Raw genomic sequence first — 12,532 nt, forward strand, 5'->3', positions numbered from 1 at the left:
TGAGATTCTTGTAAGGCTGCCAGGCATGACAACTGGCAAAGGATGGGAGTGGGTGGACACTTATTGTAGTTGTGAGAGGGAGATCTTTGGTGCCATGTGAGGACATCACTTCCAGTGGGCCCAAAAGCACTGGCCATGCACCAGGGTGATGCTCCTGCACTCACCGATTCCCATGCAGTTTCTGAGTCACACCAGAAGTAATGATACCACACCATTTTGCTGGCTAACCTCCATTAGGCGGCCAGATGAGTGTTAGCAGACATTGGAAAGAATAATTGGGAATTTGCTCACCATTAGCGGGCACTTGGTAAACCTAGGCCCTACAGCGAGCTCCCAGTTTACTGAAATAAAAAAAGTGAGCAGAACATAAGGGACAGGGCTTTTTTGATAATGGCACGTTGATGATGGAATTTCTTTATTGGAACTAGCTACTTGTACCAGATAAAACATTCTTGTTCTTTCAGGATGTTAATATTATATGAAGCAGGTATAGATATAGACAGTGCTGGGATCCAAAAAATTTAGTAATAGGTTCCCATGGTGGTGGGATTCAAATAGTGGCGTAGCACCAATGGAGCTGGGCGGGGGACACTGAGCGAGGGAATTATTGGCTGGGCATTCTGGGGCGGGGTATTGCTGGGCGGGGCTGCAGCAAGGACGCAGCCGCTGTGCCAGTCCTTGGGTGGGAAATGAATGCGCACAGGCGCAGGCTGCCACGCACGTTGGTGCACCTCCTGCTAGACTGCTTCAAGTTCTGCGCGCTACTGCTGAGAGGAAGGGTGTAACTAAGGCAAAAATCACGTGGCAAAATCACCAATTAGTAACCCCCTCTCGGCACACACAAATAATTAGTAACCTACTCTCGGTAACCTGTGAGAACCTGCTGGATCCCACCTCTGGACATAGATGAGGGACTGGCCTCTGTTTTTGCTTTGTTAGCTTTACCAGTTTTCAAGGTTCTATTGCTGAACATCATTGCTGCTGTATTTCATCTTGTGTAATTTCATTTGCTCATATTTTCAAATGAATAAATATTACGTTAAAAACATAAGAACATAAGAACAAGCCAGCTGGATCAGACCAAAGTTCATCTAGTCCAGCTCTCTGCTACTCGCAGTGGCCCACCAGGTGCCTTTGGAAGCTCACATGTAGGATGTGAACGCAATGGCCTTCTGCGGCTGTTGCTCCCGATCACCTGGTCTGTTAAGGCATTTGCAATCTCAGATCAAGGAGGATCAAGATTGGTAGCCATGAATCGACTTCTCCTCCATAAATCTGTCCAAGCCCCTTTTAAAGCTATCCAGGTGAGTGGCCATCACCACCTCCTGTGGCAACATATTCCAAACACCAATCACACATTGCGTGAAGAAGTGTTTCCTTTTATTAGTCCTAATTCTTCCCCCCAGCATTTTCAATGAATGCCCCCTGGTTCTAGTATTGTGAGAAAGAGAAAAAATTTCTCTCTGTCAACATTTTCTACCCCATGCATAATTTTTGTAGACTTCCAATCCATATCCCCCCTCAGCCGCCTCCTCTCCAAACTAAAGAGTCCCAAACGCTGCAGCCTCTCCTCATAGGGAAGGTGCTCCAGTCCCTCAATCATCCTTGTTGCCCTTCTCTGCACTTTTTCTATCTCCTCAATATCCTTTTTGAGATGCGGCGACCAGAACTGGACACAGTACTCCAAGTGCGGTCGCACCACTGCTTTATATAAGGGCATGACAATCTTTGCAGTTTTATTCTCGTTAAGTTTTACATGCTTAAATTGCAGTTTTATTGTTTTAACATTAGCGATTGCTGGTTTTATTTATTGTGATTTAACCTCTTTTTTTGCACATTACCTATATAATGTTTGGATTTCAAGACAGCACTCAAATGAATCAAATAAATAAAGTATGTCCTCTTCCACAGGTTTTGGCCTACCTGTAGGGTTCTCATAGAGGTTTAAATCGAAGTCCATGGAGATTTCTCCCTCACAGACACCAAACAAATACAGGCTTGGGTGTAAGAAAGCTCTCTGTTCCAGGAAGGCAAAAAAGATTGCACCCTAAGATTATTTGAAACATCACCCAATGAAACATTAAGAACCGGAATTTGAAAAATTCCTTGAAATTAAAAAATGCTAATTCATTTTTTGCAACTTTATATAAATTTCAGCTCAAAGTTCTAATCACCTGATCCAACTCAGACAGAATAAAAGCACTTGAGCGCAATTTATTACTTTCTTCTGCTGCTGCTAACTGTGAAAATTTTGGAGAGTTTATTTCCGGTGTAATGCAAACATAAGAATGCATAGTCGAGACCTCATTCTAAATTGGGCATTTTAGCAAAAAGCTCTGTGGTCATAATTCCAAAAACTGAAGGTACTGGATATGTCTACATTTTGTGAAAATAATGGGGTAGATAGATCTATTATTAATCTAATTTCTGTAAAAAAAAAGTCAAGTGCAAAGAAAGCAATAAAAGAGAACACAGAAGTGCAGGAATAATCAAAGCAACTGCTTACCAAAACCAGACTAGAGAAGCTTTGCGAATTAGCATTTCTAATTAAATTTGTGAACACTCTTGTGGATGTATTTGATAATACCAGGTTTCTTCTACTTTCTTAAAAATCTCAAGAGACACTAACCAAATCTGAATCACTATGAATAAGTTATGAGATTTCATTTAGCGGCACTGATGAGAATATCAGTTTGAAAGAAAACAAGCAAATAAGCAGAAAGAGCTTCTCCCCACACTTGGAAGACACTGCCCTTGCCATGTAGTGTTTGTGACCATGAGTGAAAGGAGACCAGAGGGACACATTACGGTGTTTCATGACTGCCACCAAAAGCAACAGCCATGCATCTCCAGAGAACTTCTTTTCAGAACTGGTAAGAAGTGCAACTCACAGACTGGGGAGGGTCCACTAACCCAGAAGCCAGTGAATTGGGCTTAGAGAAATTCATAGAGAAGTGGTCCATTCATGACTGTCCGCTGCGATAGCTGAACCTGATGCTTACAGGCAGATATACCTCAAGACCAGTTGTGTGTGTGTGTGTGTGTGTGTGTGTGTGTGTGTGTGTGTGTGGGCAACGTGCAGAACCTTTGGCCTTTGTGTTCCTTCTGTGGCCCTTCTGGGGTATCAGGTCACTGTGGAAATGAAAATACTGGATTAGACGGACTTTTGCTCTCTTTCTAGTAGGGCTACTCTTAAAAGCATAGCCTCTTCCTTTCTCCACTAATGACGTAAACTTATCACATTGTCAATTTGTCCACTCAGGCAACAAATTAAGGGGGCATATCTTGGGTTGAATTTTACTCGCCTGCACAGATAGCACTGCAGCAGGCAGCAGTGGACTTGAGTGGGGTGGGGACAACAAGGCTGCCCTGAACCCATGTGGCCAATGCTATGCATTTGTGCAATCCTTTCCTGGCCTCCGGGTAGCGGCTGTGGCCACAGGGATGGGTGTTCCTCTCCTTATGAACTGCCTGCCAGGACACAGCACACTCTTCCCCCTTGCTCAGCCAATGCTGTTTCCTTCACAACACCTTAGGCACGAGGCTGCATCACCGGTGTCCCTCTGCACATGTTGCCCTGTCCTACCACCTCCAAGCCCCCTTTCGTACAGCCAGTAGCCCAGCCAACCCTCAGCAGCACACTGACTTCCACCTTCCCCCCCTTTCAGCCACTACTGGCCTCTGCAGCCTCCTAACTGGCACCCTCAATGCAGTGACAGAATGATGCCATTTATGAATCCTCATAAACATCTCTCCCCTCAATGATCATGAATGTCAACAAGTGGCTTCCAAGAACACGTGTTCAGGACAGATTTACAACCCTAGTTTATGAATGCTTACTAGGAAGCTCTGCTGCGTATTGTGAAGGACGTGTGGCTGGAGTGGGGTGGGGTGGGGATGCAGGCACAAGCAGTGTCAGCAGATTCTGAAAAGGCACTTTGTAATATCCTGTGCAAAAAGGCTCTTAGTTTATTGAAGTTTAGAGACAACAATTTCTGACATAAGCAATCTCTGCATCATATCTCTGCTCCTTTCCCTGTTTTCTTAGGATTGCTTCCCACCTCTGGTTAGTTTTCTGAACACTTAAACCCGGTCATTCCTTTAGTTCTCATCAACTGCATCCCTTTTGTAGTTTTCTTTCTTTCTTCTCTGAAGATTGACTGATTGGGATGTTTTCAACCTATGGTGCAATACCATGTCAAATCCTACAACCTGGTCAACAAGTAATTATTAGGCTGCTGTGGGAAGGCTGTAGAGATGGTGGACCAAGGCTTCAATGCTACTGAGATTGAGGAAATTCCTAAAGTGGCATGGAGGCTATTACATCACTTCTCTTTGACTGATGCAACCTCACTTCCAGAAATGGTGTATGAATCCCCAGTCTCTATGGTGTTTACCAGAGACACTGGGGAAAATTCCTAGTGTCTACATCAAGGCCATTACCCCCATTATTTCTCCTGCTTCTCAAATTATTGAAGGTAGAGGACTGATAGGAGGGCCAATTAATGCTGCACATTCCGCAACTGGTAAATGTTCCGAATAGTTTTAAATGTGAGTTTGGAGGAAAGAACGTATCTTTGCATCTAATGAATGAATTTCTTAACAGTAAGTCAAATGGTTTGAAATTGTGGTTAATTTACTGAGCTACAGTACAGTGCAATCAGGTTTAGTTTTATAGTCATAATATTGGGCATTTGCTTATAATTCACTCTGACAGTCCAATTTAAGCAAGGTTAACTTTCCACAAACTCCTTTTTAGCAAAGCTTTTCTTCACCTTAATAAAGCTGCATTGGTAGTTTCAACCCAAGGGGTACAAGAGGCCAAAAGAAACATCTTTTGTATCTTCTGAAGAACCGATTCAATTTTTAAAAAAGGATGGAAAGATTCTGGTGCAGAGTCAAGACCTTTCATATTCAGAGATGCTGTGAACGGGTGTGATATGCAGAGGAAATTACAAGGAATAAAAAGATCTCTAGGGAAAGATTCTTCCATTGCAAGACAGCAAAAGGGGCAGATAGAAAATACATTTCATGCTTAAAAAAAAGGACAAAGAAATAACCAAGCAAGAAACATGGAGGAGGAGGAGAAGCTGGAACTGTGTACAACTACAAACATCCTCTCCCAAAGTTGGTGCTGATCTACACATTCTGAAAAGGATGGTGGGATACAGGATGGTGGGATTGAACTGTATCGTTTTTTGAATGCAGACGAGGAACCACATGACAAAATGTTCCACACTCTGCATTTTGAATTGGTCTCTAGAAGGATGTATCCATACGATTTCAGAATATATCTCCTGCTATGTAAATCTGTCTCAGGCTTCTATCACTTGGTAATGTCCGGTGGCATCAATGCTCAAGAACAGCAGGGTTTATATGTCAACTTACTCGGACTGGGATAAGAACATAAGAACATAAGAACAAGCCAGCTGGATCAGACCAGAGTCCATCTAGTCCAGCTCTCTGCTACTCGCAGTGGCCCACCAGGTGCCTTTGGGAGCTCACGTGCAGGATGTGAAAGCAATGGCCTTCTGCGGCTGTTGCTCCCGAGCACCTGGTTTGGTAAGGCATTTGCAATCTCAGATCAAAGAGGATCAAGATTGGTAGCCATGAATCGACTTCTCCATAAATCTGTCCAAGCCCTTTTTAAAGCTATCCAGGTTAGTGGCCATCACCGCCTCCTGTGGCAGCATATTCCAAACACCAATCACACGTTGCATGAAGAAGTGTTTCCTTTTATTAGTCCTAATTCTTCCCCCCAGCATTTTCAATGTATGCCCCCTGGTTCTAGTAATGTGAGAAAGAGAGAAAAATTTCTCTCTGTCAACATTTTCTACCCCACGCATAATTTTATAGACTTCAATCATATCCCCCCTCAGACGTCTCCTCTCCAAACTAAAGAGTCCCACATGCTGCAGCCTCTCCTCTTTTCTTACCCCTGAAAATTAAAACTATTAAGACTATTATGACTGGATATGCCACTTCGGAACATGCATGATCCAAATTCCTCAAAGCTCTTAAAACAGTCAACTACTGGGCTGGCCCTGATCGTAGTTGGGTTATAGGGAATATTCCAGTCCCTGCCACTAAACACTACTGAAGGGGGAGGAGGAGGCTGCATCTTTACCAGCGGGTGTTGGGAGGTGGTGATAGAACTGCTGAGGCCCAGGCTGTGGCACTGTATGGGTACACTGCTACTAGCAGGACCTGATATGCCAGTTTCTACTATCCACTCAATAGCTGCATGGCTGGCTACCCAGGGTGCTGTAGCTGTCTGTCTGGCATTTCCATCACCACTTCCTGTTGCCCGTTGGAAAGGGTACCACTTCCTCCTTCAGAAGTACTCAATGGTGAGAGTTGGAATATTCCCTGCAACCCACTTCGTAGGCTGCTGCTACTGTAGGGGCATGGCATGTAACATTTAAATGGAGCAATATATCTCTCAAAAAATCCCTAGCAGCAATGTAAGAACACACATGTGCAAAAAAAAATGTTGAACTCCATCTGAGAACTCTCAGTGCAAAGTAACCATCCCCCTTGCCTCCCGAAAGAATTTGTGAATTCAGCTTTCAGTTGGTGAGCCATTTACAGGTTGAGCAGAGGGCAGACCGGCCGTTATGACTATCTGGGACTGCGATCTTTCTCTCTCCCACATTTTGCTCTTTGGTCTTGCTCAGCCTCCCTCACCGGCCTAAGCCAGCCAGTTGGCCATCAAAAGAGATATACTCACTTGGTCTGATGTTTGGAACCCTTCAGGTGTGCATGATACTGTTCTATTGAGTTTAGAGTGATGTTACAGATGTTACAAGTGTAGCTGCGCTTCAGACCTGTGAACAGAATCCAATGGAATTAGCTGTACTATCACTGTACCACAGTTGCCATTCTCACAATTTCACCAGAAAAATATAGCAGTTAGAGCACAGCAACAGAGCCAGGGAGAGCCTGCTTTAAATCCTGGTGTGTTGGTGGGGGATTTGGAGCTAGTCATTCTCTCTTAGCTGACCTACTTCACGTGGTTGTTGAGAGGACAAACTGGAGGAGAGAACCATGCCACTATGCTGCTTTGGAGGAAAGGCAAGAGAAAATGTGATCATATTTGATGTGCTAATGAAATGAAATATCAAATACAGCAACATTCACATTCCTACTTACATTACTACTTTTGGAACTTTTAGGCAAATGTGGGTATGAAAGCCAAACCAAATTGGCTTTAAATTTGCATATAAAAATTGATACATGAATAGCTTTGAGAACTGAGAACCCAATATCAAGATAGCAATTATTTACTTGGGGATTATTTAATTTTTTTGAAGCATTCTTTCAGCCGAAGGTTCCAAGTCAAGCTAATAAACCTGTGACATCAGCAAGGCAAATAAAATGCTGCATCACTAAAAATCCATTGAATGACAGTCACCAATGCAGGCAATACAGCTACGGGATAAACATAAATATGCTAAATGCATATTTTAAGTAAGGGAGAAAGGAAACCAAAATAACGCAGAAACAGAACAAAAGAACCCCAGTCACGTACACAATATCACCTTCCAAGCCCACATAGGTCAAAAAGAATAAAATCAGATACAACTATACAACGCAAACTGTAAAACAATCTTTTTAGACCTAATAGAGTTTGGGAGATTAATGCCAAGTCATCGGCATATAATAAGATTGAAATTTTCTGTTGGTTAATAGAAGGGGCTATAAATTATGGTCCTGATAATCTCTGTACAATGTCGTTTATGTATAGATTAAAAAGTAGAGAAGCTAAGACCATAAGAAGCTTGCTTTACTCCTCTTTTGATTGGAATTTTAGTTGTTAGAGAGCCTGAGATACCTTTTCTGATTTTAGCATAGGCATCTGTGTGTAATTTGCACAGAAGAAATAGCAATAGCTTATCGATGTTTAGCTTCATTAATTTTATCCAGGATCTATTTCTGTCAATTGAATCAAAAGCCATGGCCAGATTTACAAAAGCTACGTATAAAGCTCTGGTGAGTTCTTCTAGATCAGAAAATGCCAGGTTATAGAGACTTTGGCAGTGGTAGATGGCCCTTTTTTGAAGCCTGCTTGATGGTGATAAATAATATGGTTATCTATAACCCAATCTTCAAGTTTCTGATAGAGACATTTGCCATAGATTTTTGAAGCCATATTTAACAGACTTACTGGTCGATAGTTGTTAGGATCAGTTTTATCACCTTGTTTTATTAATTGGAATCACTATACTTAATTTCCAAATTTATTGATTTGGGTAAATACCTTGGCTAAAACTGGAGTCCACCAATTGGAGAAAGTTTTGAACAAGTCGGGGGAATTATGTCTTCTTCAGGTGACTTGCCAGAGGCCATAGATGAAATTAAATTCTTAATTTCTGCCTCTGAAACTGGAGGCCAATCTGGTAGAGTTGTTATTTCATTATTACATAATGGACTTGTGTCTTCTATAGAACCGGATGTTGACTGTGGAATCTCAAAAATGCTGAAGTAGTATGCATACCAGCTATTTCCGGAAATTTGGACTTCAAGGTGATAAGCTGTTTGATCCTAGAGAAACTAATTCCCAAAACTGAGGCTCATTCCGCACATGCAGAATAATGCACTTTCAAACTGCTTTCAATGCTCTTTGAAGCTGTGCGGAAATCCACTTGCAAACTGTTGTGAAAGTGGTTTGAAAACGCATTATTTTGCATGTGCGGAAGGGGCCTAAGACTCATTTTTCTCCTGAGTAGCCTTATCTAGTTTCTCCCAAAATTGGAGTGTTCAAAATTGATTAAGGGCTGAGTTGGGTCATATTAGGCTAAGTGGTGAATCCTGCTTTACCAATCAAAATAAAATTTCAAAAAACCATAGAAATTCTGGAAATGTGTATAATGTCCGTGACACCATGTCGTCACGTTACCCACTCAACCAGAAGTGATAACAGGGTGTTGTGCTGAGGTACCCCCTTTTTCCCCTCTCACTTCTTTACATAGCAGGAAAGAGCCAGAGTGCAGGGGCTGCAGGGGCTCACTGAAATAGACAACCTAGTACTTGTACTCTTCTCCTGTCCCCAGGAGCCATGAACGGCTGTAATTTTCCTTTAAAAGAGGGGTGGACAGAAGGTCACCCAGCAGTGCCCAGTGACCCTGCAAGCAATTCAGAGCAGCTCTTTTCCCCTCTCCCAGTGGCAGCTGCAATCAATCACTTCCTCACACTTCCTTTTAAAGCTACCATGGCAGCTTCTATCCTCGTTGTGTTTTGTGTGAAAGCGGAGGCACCCACACAAACATTCACTGGAGTGGAGTCCAGAATTTGTCATGTCTAGTTTACACCTCTGTTGTCTTTCTTGTCTCAAATTTTAAATTATACAATTTTGGGGGCAGGGGACTGTTTTCTTGATCCCTGAAAAATGCCATGCACGCAGTTGGTGCTATGTAAGTCATTAAGACTATAAAATCATCAGTGTTGGTTAGCAGCAGCCACCATCTATTGTATATAGCAGTGCTGCCTTACAATATAATAACAAACAGTGAATCATTCTGGTCAACTTGTCACCTCTGCAATTTAGCATCCTGTTGTGGATAAATTGAGAACAAACACCAGCAGCAAAAACAAAACACCAGAAATACTTCTCAGAAAGCAACAGTACATAATAGGCCAAAAAAGAGAGCATTATTAACAGACACCTGCAACATTTCCCAAACTGAAAGACAAAATCTTTCTTTAGATGGGATTTAAAAGGCAAGTTTTAACTGGTGACTCCATTCTTTGAAGAATTAAAGATTTAAATTTTAAAAACTACCACCGAAGGCTGCTGTTTTGATGCTCATTCTGGACAAGAGGATACTGTTAGACAGAATATGGAAAACTAGAACAGTTATCAATTGGCAAAGATGTCAGACAAGGATGACATCTCCATATCTCTTAATCTGTCGGCAGAACGTTTTTTAAGTAAAGCTGCATTCGATTTAGATGAAGATGGAATGAAAATATTCTAGTGTAATAATGTGTCACTGGCAACCAAGATCAAGTTAATTCATGGTGAGATCCAGCGTGGTGTAGTGGTTAAAATGTCAGACTAGAATCTGGGAAATCCATTTGCCCCTTGATAGCAGGCAAAATCTCACTATAGCCCTCAAAGATTTTAAGAGGAGAAAAAGGGGGGGGGGTAGCACCACAGGCGTAGCAAGGGGGAAAAGCGCCTGGTGCACTGGTGCATCCTCCATCCCCGTCACGCCCTTGCCAGACCCCCACAGGGTTGCACACTTGGTACGTCATGCCTCCCCCCCCCTTGGAGCTACACCTCTGGGTAGCACTAATGGTGATGCTCAAGGAATTTCCCCAATCTTTGGAGGGATTCCTAGAAAATTACCTGGAACATAAAAAACACATTCCACAACCATAAGTGACATCTTCATAACAAAGATCAGTGAGATTCCTAGAGTGTTCTGAAAGATGGCATAACACATCCCATAAAACTCTATCCTTCCTAAACACTGCCCCCCAAATTTCCCGGGAATTGCCAGTGCAAAGCTGACAATCCTAGGCAAGATAAACAGCTATTTTTTTCTCCTTCTCTGCTCTTGCTTATCAGTGCCCTGGGCACAGGTTGGAGTGGATCTTCTTTGGCCTCTCTTCAGACCTCTTTAAATACAATATGGCAGACCTCTTCAGATCTCTTTAAATACAATATAGCAAGCTACACTTGATCCCAGTAGGGCTCTTTGAACTGGTCAAAATTCCTTCATCTCTTGAGAGTTCGGGCATCATTTTGGTGCCTTAGCTATCCTGCTTTTTGCAGCAGCAGAAACCTTACTATTTGGAGAGTCATGTCAGTAAGTTCATGAGGAGGCACAAGAAATCCAAATATCAGGTGACAGACAGAGGATTTCATTTGGGATTAGTGTTACCACTTCACTACAGAATGGGTGTCCAAGGCCTTCACAGACTACTTCAATAGTTGGCAATTTCCCTCATTTACCTCTAATTTAGGCATCACATAAAAGCTAGGAAACTGGCCACCACCTGCTGTCTCCTGTCATTTGTCTACATGTCAAGCCAACCGCAGAAGAATTTTGTACAGTATTTGCAGGGCCACTCCTACGAAAACAGGACTACTATGTGGAGGTGGTAGGACAAAACTAGTAGAACATACTGCTATATGGATCACTTAGAAAATATTGGTATCTCCACCTCAGTAATCTTCTTATCATGACCATAGAATGCTGTATTCCTAAATATATCTTTTCATCTTAAATCCCACATCAGGAGAACATGGTTTTGCTGCTGAAAGTTTCTCCAAAATGTGCTGATTACTTCAGACACTAAAGATCTCAGTTGCAGACTTTTCTCTCTCTGTTCTTTTTTTTTACAAATGGAGCAACCTAAGCTAGAAAACGAGTCATGTACTCAGTTCACGAACATTTTTATTTCGAAATGGGAGTCTAAATACAAACACTTTGAGCTTATATAACACCTTTCACTGGAGAACCTCAAAAGTGCTCGACACAAGGTTGTCATATGCCAAAACTGCAGGTATAGTATAAATGAAAGAGAAGGATCTTTTTGCATTTACAAGGGTGACAATTTTGAAATATGTGGGGAAATACTGTGCATCACACCCCATCGGAGAGAAGGTAAGTCGTTCGGGAAAGGAGGGGATGGCGCCTTCCAGCCGCTGCCGTTCGCACGGCCGCTGTTTCCAGAAAACCTCGCTCGGGGAGTGAGGTTGGGAAACAGCAGCTTCATGCCACTGGGGGGGGGGGGAGTGAGTGTGGTGCTGCTGCAATGCAGCAGCGCCCCCCATGCAAACAGTGTTTTTGCCGTCCCTAGGGTGCTGTTATTGGCCCGTGCAGAAAGGGCCACTATAAAATTATGTAATGTGTTTTATGAGAATTGAAATTGAGAAGTGTTTTTAAAATTACAAAGAACTCCAGTTATTTAACTTTTATTTATTGACCTCCTGAAGATATTTGCCTATTTTTGCTATCACCTTGCAAAATGCCACCCCTCACTTCATCATATGTATTTAAATATGATTTCTCACTCACTGGTTTGGTTCACAACCTGCTGGAGTTGTGAGTAGGGAGCTGATCAGTAAGTGAAGTATTCTGCTCAGTCTAATCTAATTTGGATGCATTCTGTTTACATGATTACAATGCCTTCTTGCACTATTTCACTGCTTTATTTGCAGCTGCTTCTTCCATTCGCTGCTACCACCTCCTTTAAAAAAATATAATGAAAGAAAACTAAGATTTTTTTCAGTCTTATGCCTTAAGTGCTTGTGTGCCTTTGGCGATTGCCCGTGAAGCAAGCCAGTTTCACAATTAGTTCTTGAATGCATTACTTGAATATGCTATTATTTCTCAAATAAATGTAGCTACCTCTTCTCCAATGACTGAAATGCTTCCGTTTTCAGACTGGGCAAAAGCAGCCATAAGTTTCAGTGACCTGACCCTGTAGCGCCGTGGTGGCGAACCTTTGGCACTCCAGATGTTATGGACTACAATTCCCATCAGCCCCTGCCAGCATGGCCAATTGTCCATGCTGGCAG

At 42.5% G+C, this 12,532-nt stretch overlaps 1 protein-coding gene across 6 annotated transcripts in view; it reads right to left on the reverse strand.

Annotated features, from left to right (window-relative positions):
* ZMAT4 (zinc finger matrin-type 4) overlaps window positions 1-12,532 on the reverse strand; it is a 197,467-nt gene that overhangs the window by 22,647 nt on the left and 162,288 nt on the right. For 5 of the 6 annotated variants that reach the window (XR_007245935.1, XM_048513189.1, XM_048513190.1 and 2 more), the window contains one exon: window positions 6,731-6,827. The exons of the other annotated variant lie outside the window; for it this stretch is intronic. Coding sequence is in view for 4 of the 5 variants with exons in the window: in XM_048513189.1 (XP_048369146.1) it covers window positions 6,731-6,827 (97 nt within the window). In the remaining variant the exon portion in view is untranslated. The remainder of the gene's footprint in view (window positions 1-6,730; window positions 6,828-12,532) is intronic. 6 annotated transcript variants of the gene reach the window in all.

The sequence above is a fragment of the Sphaerodactylus townsendi genome, linkage group LG12 (genome assembly GCF_021028975.2).
Source record: "Sphaerodactylus townsendi isolate TG3544 linkage group LG12, MPM_Stown_v2.3, whole genome shotgun sequence".
NCBI lineage: Eukaryota > Metazoa > Chordata > Lepidosauria > Squamata > Sphaerodactylidae > Sphaerodactylus > Sphaerodactylus townsendi.